This window comes from Bemisia tabaci, chromosome 2 (assembly GCF_918797505.1).
Source record: "Bemisia tabaci chromosome 2, PGI_BMITA_v3".
Lineage (NCBI taxonomy): Eukaryota > Metazoa > Arthropoda > Insecta > Hemiptera > Aleyrodidae > Bemisia > Bemisia tabaci.
The window spans coordinates 39,320,353-39,338,218 of NC_092794.1; the positions used below are offsets into that span (position 1 = coordinate 39,320,353).

Below are 17,866 nucleotides of genomic sequence, written 5' to 3' on the forward strand. Positions count from 1 at the left end.
ATACCCTGTATTTTCTTCAGCACCCACCCGGATCCGTTCATGTGAAAATCGAATGACTCTTAATTGATCTTGGCCCCGAACTTTTCATAATGCTCGTCCAGATCCGTTGACGCGAAAATAGCTTCGTTTTTAGTCTTAAACTTCTTCAACTACATTCCTTCCTTGTCCTTATCGTCAGCTTTCTCGTACTCGACGTAAACTAGTATATTAACCTTCAATGCCTCGCCGGTGAGTTCTTCTTTAATTTTTCCAATCACGAGGTCTTTAGCTGTTACTAGGTAGTCATCGATGATGAGAATCTCCGGTTGGAGGTTTGTGATGAAAAATGTTTTCAACCTACTTTGACAAGCAGTCTCGACTTGAACAATCGGTACTTTAGACTCAAACAAATTTCGTATGTGACTTGCAGATTCTTCATGTTTTTCTCTTTTATCGTATGATATTTTGCTCGTATCACAATATTCTTGATTCACATCGTTGTTGTCATCGGCAGAAGATGAGGCGTCTTTTATGGTGGACATATTTTCAATATGGTCGGGAGATTGCTCATGATTTTCTCCCTCCGTATGAAATTCATCACAAAGATCACAATGTATGAGCGCGTTCTGCTCCTGTTTAATATGCGTTTCAGCGTTGATACCCTCCTCCTTCTTAATTTGTTCCGTGCAGTGTTCGTGCTTTTCACCTTGTTTATAAAATTCATCACAAATATCACCTTGGATGCAAGTTTCGACAATCTGTTGTGTTTGTTCTTGAGCAGCTATGATAAAGATACTACTGTCAGCTCTAAGTTTTCCGAGTCGGTAAGAAAAGGAAACTTACAATATCTGTACGTTGTAAGATTCTGTTCACTGAAAAGATTTCAGAGCGAACAACTGATACTTTTTTAAGCTCTAAGTTTTCTGAGTTTGTCACAACAGAAAATCCCCACTATCATTACGTTTGCTAGATTCTGTTCACTGAGAAAATTTCAGAGCGAACAAGTGATACTACTTTAAGCTCTAAGTTTTCTGAGTTTGACAGAACAGAGAATCTATACTGTTTTTACGTTTGCTGGATTCTGTTCATCGAAAAGTTGTCGACCTGTACGTAGATCAACATGATGGTAGGGAAGAATGTGCAGAGGTCCAATTCGAGGTTTGTTAGATTAGAAACCGGATTTTGGTGAAAACTAGCACATTGTGCGTCCGAATTAGGTTTCCTTGGACTTTCCTCATAGCTGATAACATACTCAAGAACGCTAAATTTACAGATTTTGTTTACATTGATCAGTGTTTATTTTGTGTCACTTTGAATACGAGTAAGTCCGGGGCGTTCTGCGATTTTTATCATGCGATCACTGACAGAGCAAAGATTTATAATAATAAATTTTGATTTAAACTCGGTATACCTTGTACCGAAACTTTTGGTATACTAAGTAAAGTTTATCAAGACCATTATATGGGTTGTTCTCACTGTTTTGAGTGGGTTGAACGATTCAAAACTGGGCAGGAGTCCGTCAAAGATGAGAAGCACGGAAATCGACCATCGACGGCAACTGACATTTGCCACGTGGAAGAATGGAGAATTTGCAGGTGTCTGAAATTTGATGAATTTTATATTTAAGTGGAAACTACTGAGTGAACTGAACACGAGGATACCCTTGGTTAATGAGTTGAACAATTATTGGAGAAGACATGACAAAATGATCTAATCTGCTAAAATTCGTGTGTTTAAATGGGAAATGCCTTCAGATGACGTCACTAGGCGGTGCATTTTCTCACTTTTAAATCTATTTTTATACTATTTCCCATATCAGAAAAATATTATAAAAAATACTATGAAATCAGCTCTTTAAGCACTTTCAGACTAAGCAATAAAAAATTTGACACAACAATGTAAAAGAAAATTAGCAACCGTCCAAAACCCAGTACCTAAGTGAACTGTCAAGTCAAATTTTCCAACATTGTAGCTCTGGCCCCTTCCTTTGACGCGGGTTCCGCTCCATAGCGTCAGATTTGTTGGAAAAATAAGCGTTTCTTGCCATTTTCATCAAGTGTGAAGGTGAACCAATCCGTGATTGTCCCTTTTTGTTGAAATCCTACTCAAATACCTATAATAATTGAATACCTAGTGAACGTAAACGCTCACCGTGTCACTAATGCAAGCACCGATGGAAATGTTCCTATATGCCTCAACAACTATGTACTACGTAAAGGAGAAAGAGCAACTTCTGGGGCTCATCAGATATCGGTATTTCCTTGCTTCAATTTTTAACGCACGCCTCGGAAAATCCTTTCAGGAATGGCGAGGATGAGCAGAATGCAAACTACATTCTGTCGTTCAACCTAGAATTTCCACACGACAATGATGTTGTCTACTTAGCCCACTGTTACCCCTACACGTATTCTGATCTCCAAGACTACCTTATCAAATTACAGGTGAGAGTTTAGTGATTATTCATATAATCTTTTTCATTCGTGTGCATCACTTGTAATTATTGTCCATAGTATGATTATCAAAAAAATTTCTATTCTTGGTAACTTTCTTTCAAGTTTCGTAAATCGATTCAAGAATAGATAAAACTTCCATTCTAATCATCATGCTTCCGTCCATGATAAATCATCAATATAAGAGTGGAACAATTCCACCTTATATTGGTAGTCGAGTCTGCCTTTTTCTATTTTACTCGAGGGGAAGTGTCCCATTCCCACCTCTCTTCCCCACTCACCATTTATTCGAGTCCGGTAGGGATGCCAGATTGTGCGATTAACGTCAATATTTTACATGGGTTTGAACTGGGAAAATGCTGAAAAAGCGACAAATCTAGCAACATTAGAGTCTGGGAGGGACGACAGGCTGCCTTCCTGGGAAAACCCATGATTTAGCCGGAAATGTTATTAAAACAAATTAGTTTTGTTTGAAGCATTAAATGTATTCCAGGGTTAGTTGTTTTAGAATAATAATTGTAAACCCGTGGACACGGTAACATGGCGATTCTTTAGGTACCTACTTTTATGGGTCTAAGGTTTACCGTTATCGCGGAGTTTGAGTAACTTTCTCAGGACCCTGGATTCTTGATATTCAAATTTCCTGGGAAAGTAAAAAGTAAAATTTTCCTTGTTTTGGGTCATTAAGTGCTTATAACTTTTTGAAAACTCAATGGATCTTATTGAAACCCTTATACGCCATCCGGCTAACTTAGCTGCGTCCGTAGACACCAAGATCGTTGGAATCCGTGCCGCCGTTTGCTCTGAATTCCATTCTAAATCGAATCAATTTTCAGATTAAGGGAGTTAGGTGTGACTAAGAGTGTCGGCCACCCCTTTGCTATCAGGACTTTAGTAGGTCGTCATTTTCCTCGACCGGGGGTGGCTACCACCACTCTTGATAGAGAGGACATTGGAAAATAAAGAGGTAAGTATGTTCGATGATTTTTTAGATATTGCAGCAGCTTTGATGAAGTCTAGCATCTGGGTCTTCTCTTCAAAATTCGAATTTTTTTACCATTTAATCATTATAAACTAATCAAATCTTACCTGGAGAACAGGAAATTTAGAGTTAGATTTAATAATTGTTATTCGACATATCTTACTCTATACCTAGTATAAAATCATAAGGGTGCCGTGTCACACTGAGGGTGTAACGCTAATCATATCAAACCGGTTTCTCCTCCACTCCCCGCTCCCCTCCTGCCGCGCACGGTCACATACTTCCCGCCATCTCCAAACCGGGATTTCCCTAACTCTTAATGATCTTTTAACGATCTCGGGATATCTGCACAATAGAGGCGCGAAGCGCCTCTGGGGGGTTGGACCACGGAGCGGCCAGGGGGCGCAGTCGCCTAGTAGGATAATAAAGGCAGGAATACCGCAAGGATCATACCTGGGTCCATATTTTATACATATATAATACATATAACTAGCGGAGAGCCCGTGACTGAAGTCACGGGTCTAGATGCTTCACCAAAAATTGTTAATTTAATAACGGGGAGCATCAGGCCCAATCCATCGACAAAAACGGATATGTAAATTTCCGTCATTTTGAAGTTTGACCGGCGGCCAGTTTCTCATAAATCAAGAGTTTGACTTGCGGTGTGCACCAAAAATTTTCTTTTTTGATTCTCTTTGAATTGATGTGTCACAAAGAGGATGTCGCCATTTGAAAAAAAAAGTTGAGGCCCGTAGCCCCTCCCCGGGGGGGGGGGGGGGGCGAAAAGTTTGGGGGGCCCTGAAGGTAGCTTACATTGATCTTTGAAAATTCCCGAAGTTTTGTTTCAAAATATTAATTCCGTAAAATTTTAGAGGGGATGGAAGAGACTTTTGGGACACCCTGTATAGTTGAGGATAGAATATAGGTGGGTTGAGTGGAAACAAAACGAACGTATCAAACTTATTAAACACAACAAACTTATCAAACACGACAAACTCATAAACACAACAAACACATCAAACACAATAAACACAGCAAACTCATCAAACACGTCAAACACATCAAACACGTCAAACACATCAAACAAGACAAACACATCAAACACGACAAACACATCAAACACGACAAAGACAACAAAAATATCAGATACATCAAACACATCAAACACACCAAACACATCAAACACAACAAACACATCAAACTCATCAAACTCGACAAACATATCAAACACATCAAACACGACAAACGCATCAAACACGACAAACACATCAAACTCAACAAACACATTAAACACAACAGGCACATCAAACACGACAAACACATCAAACACAACAATTACAGCAAAAACTTCAAACACGACAAACACCCCTTTTATCCCGGTTATATCAATACATCCCGTTTTATCCCTATCTATATCCTTCCTATTTTACCCATAGCTATCCTGATTTATTCTATCTATCCCGTTTCAAATTGATTATGCTACTTTCCCATCCTGTTTCATTTTGGACAATATGTCAAAGATCGATATATCGAAGGGTGGGATAACCCTACCTATCCTGTTTTATCCTTATTTTTACGGTTACACACTGATTATTCCCCTGCTTTTCTCAAACTTCCTCCATTTAACCCAATTATTATCGATGCATCCCGTTTTATCCATGTCTATCACATTTTATATCGAACGATACATCGAAGATCGATAAAAATTACCCTGCTTTATCCTTATCTATCCTGTTTAATTCTTATCTACCCCGTTTCAGACTGATTATTCCCCTTTTCTTAAAATTCCTACCCTTTATCCCGGTGAATATGAATAAATTCTGTAGAATCCCTATCTATCCTGCTTTATATCGAACGATATATCGAAGATCGATATGCAATACAATGTTTTATCCCTATGAATGAAACTCCGAAAAAATGGTGGTAGGGGAGCAAGGCATGCCATAAGAAAATAAAAATATATAAATACTAGTATATAAATATAATGAGTGGGGCCCTAGAGGGCTACGCCCCCTAGCCGCTCCGCGGCCCAACCCCCTCTTGGATTCTGTTAATTAATGATGAAAATATCACATAATTTTTTTTTATATACATCATTGTTTGTAGGGATTGATATGTGCGATTTAAGGACGCGCCTTATAAACACATTGTGTTGGAGTTCACTGCTTGTTTGTAGTTATATTCATAATAAAAAATGTTTTGTTCATAGTGACAAAATTAATTGTTTTGAAGATAATAAGTAAATATTTCATTCCTCAATTTTATCAGTAGAAAATAAACAAAGTTATTGCAGAACTTCTTGATACACAATGTTCATTGCTGTGTTTTTATTTTTTTTTGTCATCAAAATTAATGATTTTTATTTTTAAACCTTCTTTAGTCCTACATCTAGACAATGCTACATACAGTTGCCCGTGAGCGAACATTGGTCTTTATTTATCTATAAAAATTCCCACTCTGTCAAACGATTGCCCTTGGCTTTCACTAATAGTCATAGCAAATGCTAATCTAACGGGGAATTGTTTCCTATTCAAAACAAAAGGTAGGTTTGTTTCTTCTTTTGTGTCAATAGTGACCGGGATAGTATGCAGTAATTTTACCTATATAAACAGTATAGTCATGGATAAAACTGGATGTAACTATGTTAAGAAACCGGAATAACAGGACGGATATCGATCTTTGTGTATCGATCTTCGATACATCGTTTGTTCTAAAGCAGTATTGACTGAGATAAAACTGGATTTCTTCATTATAACCGGGATAAACGGGAGGGATTTTACCTATACAGGATGGTCATGGATAAAGCGGGATGTAACTATATTAAGAAACCGAGATAACAGGAAGGATATCGATCTTTATATGTCGATATTCGATATATCGTTAATCGTTATCGTTAAAGGAGTTAATGATAGGTAGACACGTATAAAAATAGGATGGATTTCTTCTAATTAACCAGGATAAAAGGGAGAAATATTACCTATACAGGATAGTCCTGGAGAAACGGGATGTACTTATATTAATAAACCGGGATAACAGGACGAATATCGATCTTTGTGTATCGATCTTCGATACATCATTTGTTCTAAAGCAGTATTGACTGGGATAAAACGGGATTTCTTCATAATAACCGGGATAAAAGGGAAGAATATTACCTATACAGGATAGTCATGGATAAAACGGGATGTAACTATATTAAGAAACCGGGATAACAGGAAGGATATCGATCTTTATGTATCGATATTCGATATATCGTTTGATTGAAAGGAGTATTCACTGGGATCAAAGGTGATTTACGGGATTTCTTCATAATGACCAGGATAATATGCGGTAGTTTTACCTATACAGCACAATAGTCATGGATAAAACTGGATGTAACTATGTTAAGAAACCGGGATAAAACATAAATCAAATGCATCATGAAACACAGCAAACACAATAAACACATCATGAAACACAGCAAACACATCATGAAACACAGCAAACACATCATGAAACACCCCAACACATCATGAATCACAATCAAACACATCAAACACAACAAACACATCATGAAACACAGCAAACACATCATGAAACACAATCAAACACATCAAACACAACAAACACATCATGGAACACAGAAAAAACACAATCAAACACATCAAACACAACAAACACATCATGAAACACAATCAAACACAACAAACACATCATGAAACACAATCAAACAAATCAAATACATCAAACTGTTAATCGCATGTATCGATAATCGCATGTTTCATTGAACCCTTCAGGAATGCCAAGTCAAAATTTAAAGTTAAAAGAAGGAGCAGTGGTTATGTTACTACGCAACATTTGTATCGAGGATGGATTGTGCAATGGGACAAAATTCATTGTTTTGAAGATAATAAGTAAATATTTCATTCCTCAATTTTATCAGTAGAAAATAAACAAAGTTATTGCAGAACTTCTTGATACACAATGTTCATTGCTGTGTTTTTATTTTTTTTTGTCATCAAAATTAATGATTTTTATTTTTAAACCTTCTTTAGTCCTACATCTAGACAATGCTACATACAGTTGCCCGTGAGCGAACATTGGTCTTTATTTATCTATAAAAATTCCCACTCTGTCAAACGATTGCCCTTGGCTTTCACTAATAGTCATAGCAAATGCTAATCTAACGGGGAATTGTTTCCTATTCAAAACAAAAGGTAGGTTTGTCTCTTCTTTTGTGTCAAGTGTAATTTTTGGTAGTGCAACTATTTTTCCTTTATTTTCTCCTGTTAAAACTGAGCAATGCAAAATTCATTTGTTTATTTTTAAGACAATTAATCTTGTCCCATTGCACAATCCATCCTCGATACAAATGTTGCGTAGTAACATAACCACTGCTCCTTCTTTTAACTTTAAATTTTGACTTGGCATTCCTGAAGGGTTCAATGAAACATGCGATTATCGATACATGCGATTAACAGTTTGATGTATTTGATTTGTTTGATTGTGTTGCATGATGTGTTTGTTGTGTTTGATTGTGTTTCATGATGTGTTTGTTGTGTTTGATGTGTTTGATTGTGTTTTTTCTGTGTTCCATGATGTGTTTGTTGTGTTTGATGTGTTTGATTGTGTTTCATGATGTGTTTGCTGTGTTTCATGATGTGTTTGTTGTGTTTGATGTGTTTGATTGTGATTCATGATGTGTTGGGGTGTTTCATGATGTGTTTGCTGTGTTTCATGATGTGTTTGCTGTGTTTCATGATGTGTTTATTGTGTTTGCTGTGTTTCATGATGCATTTGATTTATGTTTTATCCCGGTTTCTTAACATAGTTACATCCAGTTTTATCCATGACTATTGTGCTGTATAGGTAAAACTACCGCATATTATCCTGGTCATTATGAAGAAATCCCGTAAATCACCTTTGATCCCAGTGAATACTCCTTTAAATCAAACGATATATCGAATATCGATACATAAAGATCGATATCCTTCCTGTTATCCCGGTTTCTTAATATAGTTACATCCCGTTTTATCCATGACTATCCTGTATAGGTAATATTTCTCCCTTTTATCCTGGTTAATTAGAAGAAATCCATCCTATTTTTATACGTGTCTACCTATCATTAACTCCTTTAACGATAACGATTAACGATATATCGAATATCGACATATAAAGATCGATATCCTTCCTGTTATCCCGGTTTCTTAATATAGTTACATCCCGCTTTATCCATGACCATCCTGTATAGGTAAAATCCCTCCCGTTTATCCCGGTTATAATGAAGAAATCCAGTTTTATCTCAGTCAATACTGCTTTAGAACAAACGATGTATCGAAGATCGATACACAAAGATCGATATCCGTCCTGTTATCCCGGTTTCTTAACATAGTTACATCCAGTTTTATCCACGACTATACTGTTTATATAGGTAAAATTACTGCATACTATCCCGGTCACTTTGAAGAAATCCCGTAAATCACCTTTTATCCCAGTCAATACTCCTTTAAATCAAACGATATATCGAATATCGATTTATAAAGATCGATATCCTTCCTGTTATCCCGGTTTCTTAATATAGTTACATCCCGTTTTATCCATGACTATCCTGTATAGGTAAAATCCCTCCCTTTTATCCCGGTTATTATGAAGAAATGCCGTTTTATCCCAGTCAATACTGCTTTAGAACAAACGATGTATCGAAGATCGATACACAAAGATCGATATCCTTCCTGTTATCCCGGTTTATTAATATAGGTACATCCCGTTCTTCCAGGAATATCCTGTATAGGTAATATTCCTCCCTTTTATCCCGGTTATTATGAAGAAATCCCGTTTTATCCCAGTCAATACTGCTTCAGAACAGACGATGTATCGAAGATCGATACACAAAGATCGATATCCTTCCTGTTATCCCGGTTTCTTAATATAGTTACATCCCGTTTTATCCATGACTATCCTGTATAGGTAAAATCCCTCCCTTTTATCCCGATTATTATGAAGAAATCCCGTTTTATCCCAGTCAATACTGCTTTAGAACAAACGATGTATCGAAGATCGATACACAAAGATCGATATCCTTCCTGTTATCCCGGTTTATTAATATAGGTACATCCCGTTCTTCCAGGACTATCCTGTATAGGTAATATTCCTCCCTTTTATCCTGGTTATATAGAAGAAATACATCCCATTTTTATACGTGTCTACCTATCATTAATTCCTTTAACGATAACGATTAACGATATATCGAATATCGATATATAAAGATCGATATTCTTCCTGTTATCCCGGTTTCTTAATGTAGTTACATCCCGCTTTATCCATGACGATCCTGTATAGGTAAAATCCCTCCCTTTTATCCCGGTTATTATGAAGAAATCCCGTTTTATCCCAGTCAATACTGCTTCAGAACAGACGATGTATCGAAGATCGATACACAAATATCGATATCCTTCCTGTTATCCCGGTTTCTTAATATAGTTACATCCCGTTTTATCCATGACTATCCTGTATAGGTAAAATCCCTCCCTTTTATCCCGGTTATTATGAAGAAATCCCGTTTTATCCCAGTCAATACTGCTTTAGAACAAACGATGTATCGAAGATCGATACACAAAGATCGATATTCGTCCTGTTATCCCGGTTTATTAATATAGGTACATCCCGTTCTTCCAGGACTATCCTGTATAGGTAATATTCCTCCCTTTTATCCTGGTTATATAGAAGAAATACATCCCATTTTTATACGTGTCTACCTATCATTAATTCCTTTAACGATAACGATTAACGATATATCGAATATCGATATATAAAGATCGATATTCTTCCTGTTATCCCGGTTTCTTAATGTAGTTACATCCCGCTTTATCCATGACGATCCTGTATAGGTAAAATCCCTCCCTTTTATCCCGGTTATTATGAAGAAATCCCGTTTTATCCCAGTCAATACTGCTTTAGAACAAACGATGTATCGAATATCGATATATAAAGATCGATATCCTTCCTGTTATCCCGGTTTATTAATATAGGTACATCCCGTTTTTCCAAGACTATCCTGTATAGGTAATATTCCTCCTTTTTATCCTGGTTAATTAGAAGAAATACATCCCATTTTTATACGTGTCTACCTATCATTAATTCCTTTACGGAAGAATACATTTAAATTTCCCGGGGATTTTCAATGAAGTTTTCTGATTGGTTAATGAAAGACCAATGAGCATGCGAAATGACACGGACGTACACACAAAAAAGGCCTTATATTTTTTTACTATAGTAAGAGTAAGATAATGAGTGGGGGGCTGCGGGAGTTAGAAAAATGAGCTGGGAGGGGAGGTAGTAGAATAAATGCTGGCAAAGAAATTAGAACTAACCTGGCAAAGATTTATAAAAAAAAAAAAAAAAAAAAAAAAAAAAAAAAAAAACCAGACTTGGCCGGGAAATGGAAATAATACATCAGCTGATAGCAAACGAAGGTTACCAAGGAAACCAAGGAATGGAACTTTAATAAAAACAGTTTAGTGGAAAACAGCGTAAGTAGGGCACTTACGTTAATTACCGTTTATAAGTAAACGGTAAATGTGATTTAACCGAAAATCTATACAGTTCTTCGTGAAACCAAAATGGACAAAATTACAAAATTTGAATCAGCTGACGTAAATCTAACGATAGTTATCGTGAACGAAAGAATTGCTGACATAGGTTGGGTAACTATTATAGGTTGAATGGGATTGAATGGGATGGGATGGGATGGGATGGGATATCTTCACTAGCAACATCTCAAAATCGAAGAGGGGCTTTATCGGCACTTTTGCAGATGATACTGCTTTAGCAGAAAGAGACAAAGACATTTTCATTTCTAATCATAGATTACAAAAAGCTATTGATGAAATGGCTGGATGGGTTTCTGACAATGGCACCACGCCCAACGCAGGTAAATCTGCGCTCATACTGTTTTTACAACTTAGAAAATACCACAGTTACCAGTTCTCATAGAAGCTGAACAAATTCCTTACGTTACAAGTGCTAGATATTTAGGAGTTTATTTAGACTCTAGACTTACTTTTAAAGATCATATTAAAATCGAGGTGAAAAAAATTAAATAAAAACATATAAAAAATGTATTGGTTGCTGGGCAAAAGATCAAAATTGTCAAAGAAATACAAAATTTTACTGTATAATCAAATATTAAAACCGTGCTTCACAACTATGGAGTTGTGCAAGCAAATCTAATATGAATAGGTAGAAAGATTCCAGTCGAGGGATCTGCGAGAAATTATTGGGAGTGCCATGCCTCGTAAGGAACGAAGACATAAGGAGTGAATTGGAGGTACCCACGGTTAGACAAGTAATTGCTGAGACAACGAAGAGATATGAATGTCGTCTTGAAAAACATGTCAATGAAGGCCTCTTCATTGACAGCCTTGTAAACCTCTTTGATAGCACAATATTAGTGGAAAGATAAAAAAGGTGGGAGACCTTTGAATTTCCATCAAGATTTACTTTGTGAGTAGTCTGTAAGGAATGAATTAGAGTGTGAATTGAGTGTAAAAGGAAGAATGTGAAATAATTGAACTGAAAACAAATATGCTTTAATATCTCTAAAAAAGAAGGCAGAGAATTTTACAATTCCTCTTTTTTAAGATAATCATCGTATTATCTAACGTTACCCTGTTAACTTAATGCAATCTTTTAGTTTTAGTTTTAAAACATGGAGATAGATAAATGTAAATACTTGTAGTAGTTACGTTATATTTGAATAAAATTCCCTAAAAAATAAAAAAATAAAAAAAAATAAAACGGGAAAATTTTGCAAATCTTAATCACTTTTAAGTAAAAATCACAGAAATCACCTCAAACTAATTTTGAGGGGGATTCCAGACTCCCAAATACGTCAATTCAAAGGTCGCACGATTTTCCCGCGAAATGAGCCAATTTTCCCGAGCGTTGCCTCAACATTATCTTGATGAGTTCAAAATTAGTTCAAAATTGCGTTGTGAAGTCCCTAAATTTCGGGCAAAGTTCAGATAAATACAATTTAAGGGTATTCAATTTGACCGGTTAAACTTCGGTTTTCTTTTTTAACTTTGCCCGAAATTTGGGGACTTCATAACTCAATGTTGAACTAATTTTGAATTTACCGAGATGATGTTGAGGCAAAGCTCGTGAAAATTGGCTATCATTTCGTCGGAAAATCTTATGACCCTTGAATTGACGTATTTTGGGGTCCGGATCCCCCCTTAAAATTAGTTTGAGGTGATTTTTGTGATTTTTACTCATCAGTGCTTACACTTTGCTAAATTTTCCCGCTTTAATTTCTTCTCTACGGTAATTTGAACAGGACTTCTGATTTTTTTAAAATAGGTCAAATTTGACCTTTGACCTATTATAACTGTCTCACAAATTAAGACATTAATCTGCGGTTTGCGCCAAAATTCTTAGTTTTTAATGTTCATCTGAATGTTGTATCACAAGATAGGGGATGCCATTTGAAAATACAATTGGGGGCTCCTCGCTCCCCCTGAGGGAGGGGCAAAAATGTTGACCCCCCTAGGAGATGGTCACCTTTGAAGTAGAAGCATTCCCAAACTCTCTTTTTTCTATCTCTACCCGTTCGAAAGTTACCCGAGGGGGGTAGGTACGGATTTTTGGGACAGCCTGTACAAGAGCTGTAATCGAGAGTTGCCCAAAATACTAACTACTGCTGCCCTTATACAGGATGTCCTAAAAGTCCATAATCCCCCCCCCCCCCCGTAATTTGTGAACGTTATTAGATGGAAAAACGAAACTTCGGGAATGTTTCTGTCTCAAAAGGGACCATCTTCTAGGATGTTTAGATTTTTTGCCCCTCCCTCAAGGGGGGCAGGGAGATCCCCAATATATATTTTTTTCAAATAGTATCCCTTACCTTGTGAAATATCATTAAAAAAAAAAAAAAAAAAAAAAAAAAAACAATAAGAACTAAGAAAAACCGCCGATCAATATCTTGAATTTTGACCCAGTTATGGTAGGTTTAAGGTCAAATTTGACCTATTTTCAGAAATCATAACTCCGGTTCAAATTACCGTAAAGAAAATAATAAAACGAGACAATTTACGAGATAGTAAGCACTTTTAAGTTAAAATCACAGAAATCACTTCAAAATAATTTTAAGGGAGGTCCGGACTCCCAAATACGTCAATTCAAGGGTCATACGATTTTCCGACGAAATGATAGCCACTTTTCACGAGCTTTGCCTTAACATCATCTCGGTAAATTCAAAATTAGTTCAACATTGAGTTATGAAGTCCCCAAATTTCGGGCAAAGTTAAAAAAAAAACCGAGGTTTAACCGGTCAAATTGAATCACCTTAAATTTTGTTTTACCTGAACTTTGCCCGAAATTTGGGGACTTCACAACGCAATGTTGAACTAATTTTGAATTTACCGAGATGATGTTAAGGCAAAGCCCGTGAAAATTGGCTATCATTTCGTCGGAAAATCGTATGACTTTTGAACTGACGTATTTGGGAGTCCGGACTCCCCTTAAAATTATTTTGAAGTAATTTCTGTGATTTTAACTTAAAAGTGCTTACTATCTCGTAAATTGTCCCGTTTTAATTTGTTCTTTACGGTAATTTGATCCGGAGTTATGATTTCTTAAAATAGGTCAAATTTGACCTTAAACCTACCATAACTGGGTCAAAATACAAGATATTGATCGACGGTTTTGCGCCCAAATTCTTAGTTCTTATTGTTCTTTTAAATGATATTTCACAAGGTGGGGGATACTATTTGAAAAAAAGTGGGGATCTCCTTGCCCACCTTGCGGGAGGGACAAAAATTCTAAACATCCTAGAAGATGATCCCTTTGAGATAGAAACATTTTCAGAGTTCCGTTATTCTATCTCTAACCGTTTATGTGCTCGCAATTTACGGGGGGGGGGGGGGGGGTTACGGACTTTTGGGACACCCTGTATTTTTGGTCACTCCACGCTACTGGTTTTTCCTCTAACCGAGTTCTCCTACTTTTCAGAATCATCCAATAAAATCAACTTACAGTAAGCTTCGTCTTCTCTGCCGATCTCTTGCTGGAAATAATGTGTACTACCTCACTGTTACCTCTCCATGTCTTCCAGATGAACCTAAAGTAAGCGGTCTTTTTTCATTAAATGAAATTAACTTCAGAGAAAGGTGGGTTTCTGTGAACTTTTTTTTTGTTTTTTTTCTTCCTTTTTTTTCTTCCTTTTTTTTCTTCCTTTTTTTCTTCCTTTTTTTCTTCCTTTTTTTTCTTCTTTTTTTTGAGCCAGTTACAAGGAAAAAAAAGTGGTCCGCTACGTGAGCGGACCTGCTCGGTTAATTTGAGGTACGAGCTTGAGGAACGACTGTCTGATAAAGACCCAGGCGACTCCTGGTTGTCAACCCCGTACTCAGGTCGCCTGTGGAACCCGGCTGTTCCGGTCTGAGATGAATACCGTAACTTCAGTAATGACGAGCGGCTGGTCGGCGCCAACGAACGGGGAAAGTCCACCCCGTGGATACCGGACGCATCGACCCCCGTCGGGACAGAAGGATCAGGGCTCAACCCCGCGTTGGTCCGCATTTCCGCATGTCTGTCCGGCCAACTAATTACCGTTGGCGTGGTCTTTGTCCACTTACCACCGCGCGCCATATTGGTGTTTGACTTCCAACCGTTCTGACCGTTTTAACTGCTTTCCAAGTTTCAGTTGAAATATTAATATCTGTGTGAACACTGTGTTATTTTCTGTTCTGTTTTTGTGTACGATGTTGATGTATTTGAAGAAATCTGAGACGATTCTACGAGAGCTGTAGGCAGTTAAGGATTAAGTGTACTGTCAAGGTGAGTGTGTTTATTAGGCCATTTTAGGCCCTCGAATATTCTAGATTTTCAGAATTCGTCACTCACACATTATTACTCACATTTTTATCTTTCTTATTTCATTTCTCACATTTTACTTCACAGAATCATTCAATTTTTCGTATTTTGGATCTTTATTGTTTTTGCCCCATCACACCTGCAAACAAGTGCACACCTACTTTATACATCTATCAAGTACAACGCGAGAATATTTACCCTTTGAGTTACGCATAGCTAGACAACAGTGAGGAATTTAATGTAACTAATATTCAATTTTTTTTTGCATTCATTCATTTTTAATGGAATCGATGGTTTTATGATGCTTGTATATTTGTTATTTGGTCACTCATTTAGAAATCAATCAATGATAAAATCCGCAATTTGAATTTTTAAGAATACTGGCATTTCATTACACATTCACGATATTATAGTAACGCAACTATTAAGTCCCACTGATTTATTGAAAGGCTGAAATCCAAAGGGAGAAAATACTGACATCGACAAACGCGTGATGCACGTTAACTTCAAAGCAAATGTGTTACATGAAACAATTATTTCCCCCATTCTTTGCTTATTTATTTATTTAGTTAATAAGTAACTAAAGGGTGACGAATTTTGAAAATTGGTAGAAAATTCATGACGGTGTTCAATGACTGATAAACACACACATCTTTGAGCTTTTGAACAGCTTTGACGCTTGACAGCTCTTTTAAAACGCTCTCATCTTTCGGAAAAACTATCAAAATCAAACAGAAACTGATACAGGAGCACCAGATCTTGATTGCGGGGATTTTTTGGGTTTCTGACTTACATCATGAACTGCGCATGAACGGGAAGTACGAAATTGCTAAAACGGATGCGAACCTGAAGAATTAATAAACTCTTATTCCTATATAGGAACAAGAGCTTTCTCAACGAATAATAACTGGTCTAATGCACAGCGAAAACCTGAGGATCCCTGGAGCAGCAGGGCTGAGAAGGGGGGGGGGGAAAGAAAAAGAAATTCGGTACTGTGATTACATCAGTCCTAGCTCTGTTACAAAATCTGTCTTGGCCTGATCTAACTAACGAATAAGCCCGTATGAACGACCGGGAGTTCCGGTATTCACAGCGGACCTCTCTGGAGTAGTGAATGAGTAGGACGGGCGGCGTAGCGAGACATTCGCAGTTGTCCACTCCGGCATAGTGACCATCAAATTCACAGGTACTATTACTGTCGTCAACCCCTGTAACCCTCTATAGCGCTATATTCACAGGAACTTTCCTGCACCAGTACGGACTAGTCCGCTCGGATAGCAGGCCTTTTTTTCCGTGTAGAAGCCATAAAAATGTGCTTTAATAAGTATCAGCAAATTTTATTTTCATGAGCAGAAAATATTTTCAGCTACTTTTGTACTTCAAAAACAAAGGAAACGATAGGTATTTCTTTCTGCTGTGGCAATTTTTTCTTTGGGAAAGCTCCATTTTCCAGGAATTTTGACTTCAAGGTTATATGCAGGGTGTCCCAGGGATTGTACGCTAGACTTCAGGAATCGATTTTTTGGGTCAAAATAAAACTGTTTTTACCATTACATTTTTCCTGAAAATGCTCTTTTTTGGCTCTACAGCCCATCAAAGTTGAAGATTTTCCCCCGAAATTTGCTCATAACTCTGTCCCAAAATGTCAGAAGTCAATGAAAATTAATTTTCAAGGGTAACTTTAAACGTTCTTTTCATTTTCTTTAGTTTTAAATGTATAAAAGTTTGTGAAAATACGGTGTGGGTGCTCAAGTGATGTGGTGGCCCTGAAAAGGGCCGTTTTAGATGGTGATGAGAGACAGGATGGTTGGCGTCTGGAGCGAGCGAAGACTGGAGCAGCGTGGCTGGTGCGACTGGACTTGACTGACTTGAGGACTGAGCACGAGTGCCATAGGTGGCCGGGGGCGCTGGTCTTATACCCTCGGGGAGCGACCGTGTCGGCCAATCACGGGCGAGCGCGGGATGCGCCGCGCTGGAGAGGCGGTGATTGGCCGCCACAGTACTCCCCTACGGCTGAGACGGAGTCTCTAAGAAGTTGGTGAATTTTGGTGTGAGCTTTCTTTATTGTTTGACCAAGTCCGGGAAGCGGAAATGCACTTTCCTCCCTGATCGAGTCCTGTATTCCGGGGCTTTGGTCTCCGCTTCGTTGGGTGTTGGGGGCGGGACCGCAGCTGGGGCCGGAGTGGTTTTGGTATGTGCGAGTTGTACAGAGGCTGGTTCTTCGGGCAGGATGTAGGCCGGTTTAAGGCGGTCGATGCTGATGTTGACTTGTCTGCCTTTTATTAGAAGTTTGTACACTTTGTCGGTACGCTCTACGATTTTGTATGGCCCAGTGTAGGGGGGCTGTAGAGACTTGCGGCTTGTGTCGTCTCTGAGGAAGGCGTGGGAGCATGTCTTCAGGTCCTTGAATATGAACGTGTTTGCTGTGCCGTGGCGAGAGGCAGGTTTGGGCCAAAGATTTGCCATCTGGGTGCGCAGTTTGCTGACGTATTCTGCGGGGTTTTCTTGAGTTGGGTTTGCGACCAGTAATTCCCCTGGGAGGCGTAGAGGTTCGCCATAGGTCAGCTCTGCGGGTGTTGCTTGGGCGTCTTCTCTAAAGACAGATCTC

The 17,866-nt window shown here is 37.9% G+C and overlaps 1 protein-coding gene across 6 annotated transcripts in view; it reads left to right on the forward strand.

The window, feature by feature from the left end:
* The window catches only part of LOC109041769 (cytosolic carboxypeptidase 2), a 302,746-nt gene extending 285,424 nt beyond the window's left edge, over window positions 1-17,322 (forward strand). For 3 of the 6 annotated variants that reach the window (XM_072297299.1, XM_072297298.1, XM_072297301.1), the window contains 2 exons: window positions 2,282-2,420; window positions 14,398-17,320. In XM_072297299.1, coding sequence (XP_072153400.1) covers window positions 2,282-2,420; window positions 14,398-14,703 — 445 coding nt within the window. In that variant the 3' untranslated portion in view covers window positions 14,704-17,320. Of the gene's footprint in view, window positions 1-2,281; window positions 5,374-14,397 lie in introns of those variants that run through there. The other 3 variants (XM_072297300.1, XM_072297303.1, XM_072297302.1) reach the window with 3 other exon arrangements.
* Window positions 17,323-17,866: the final 544 nt, after the last annotated feature.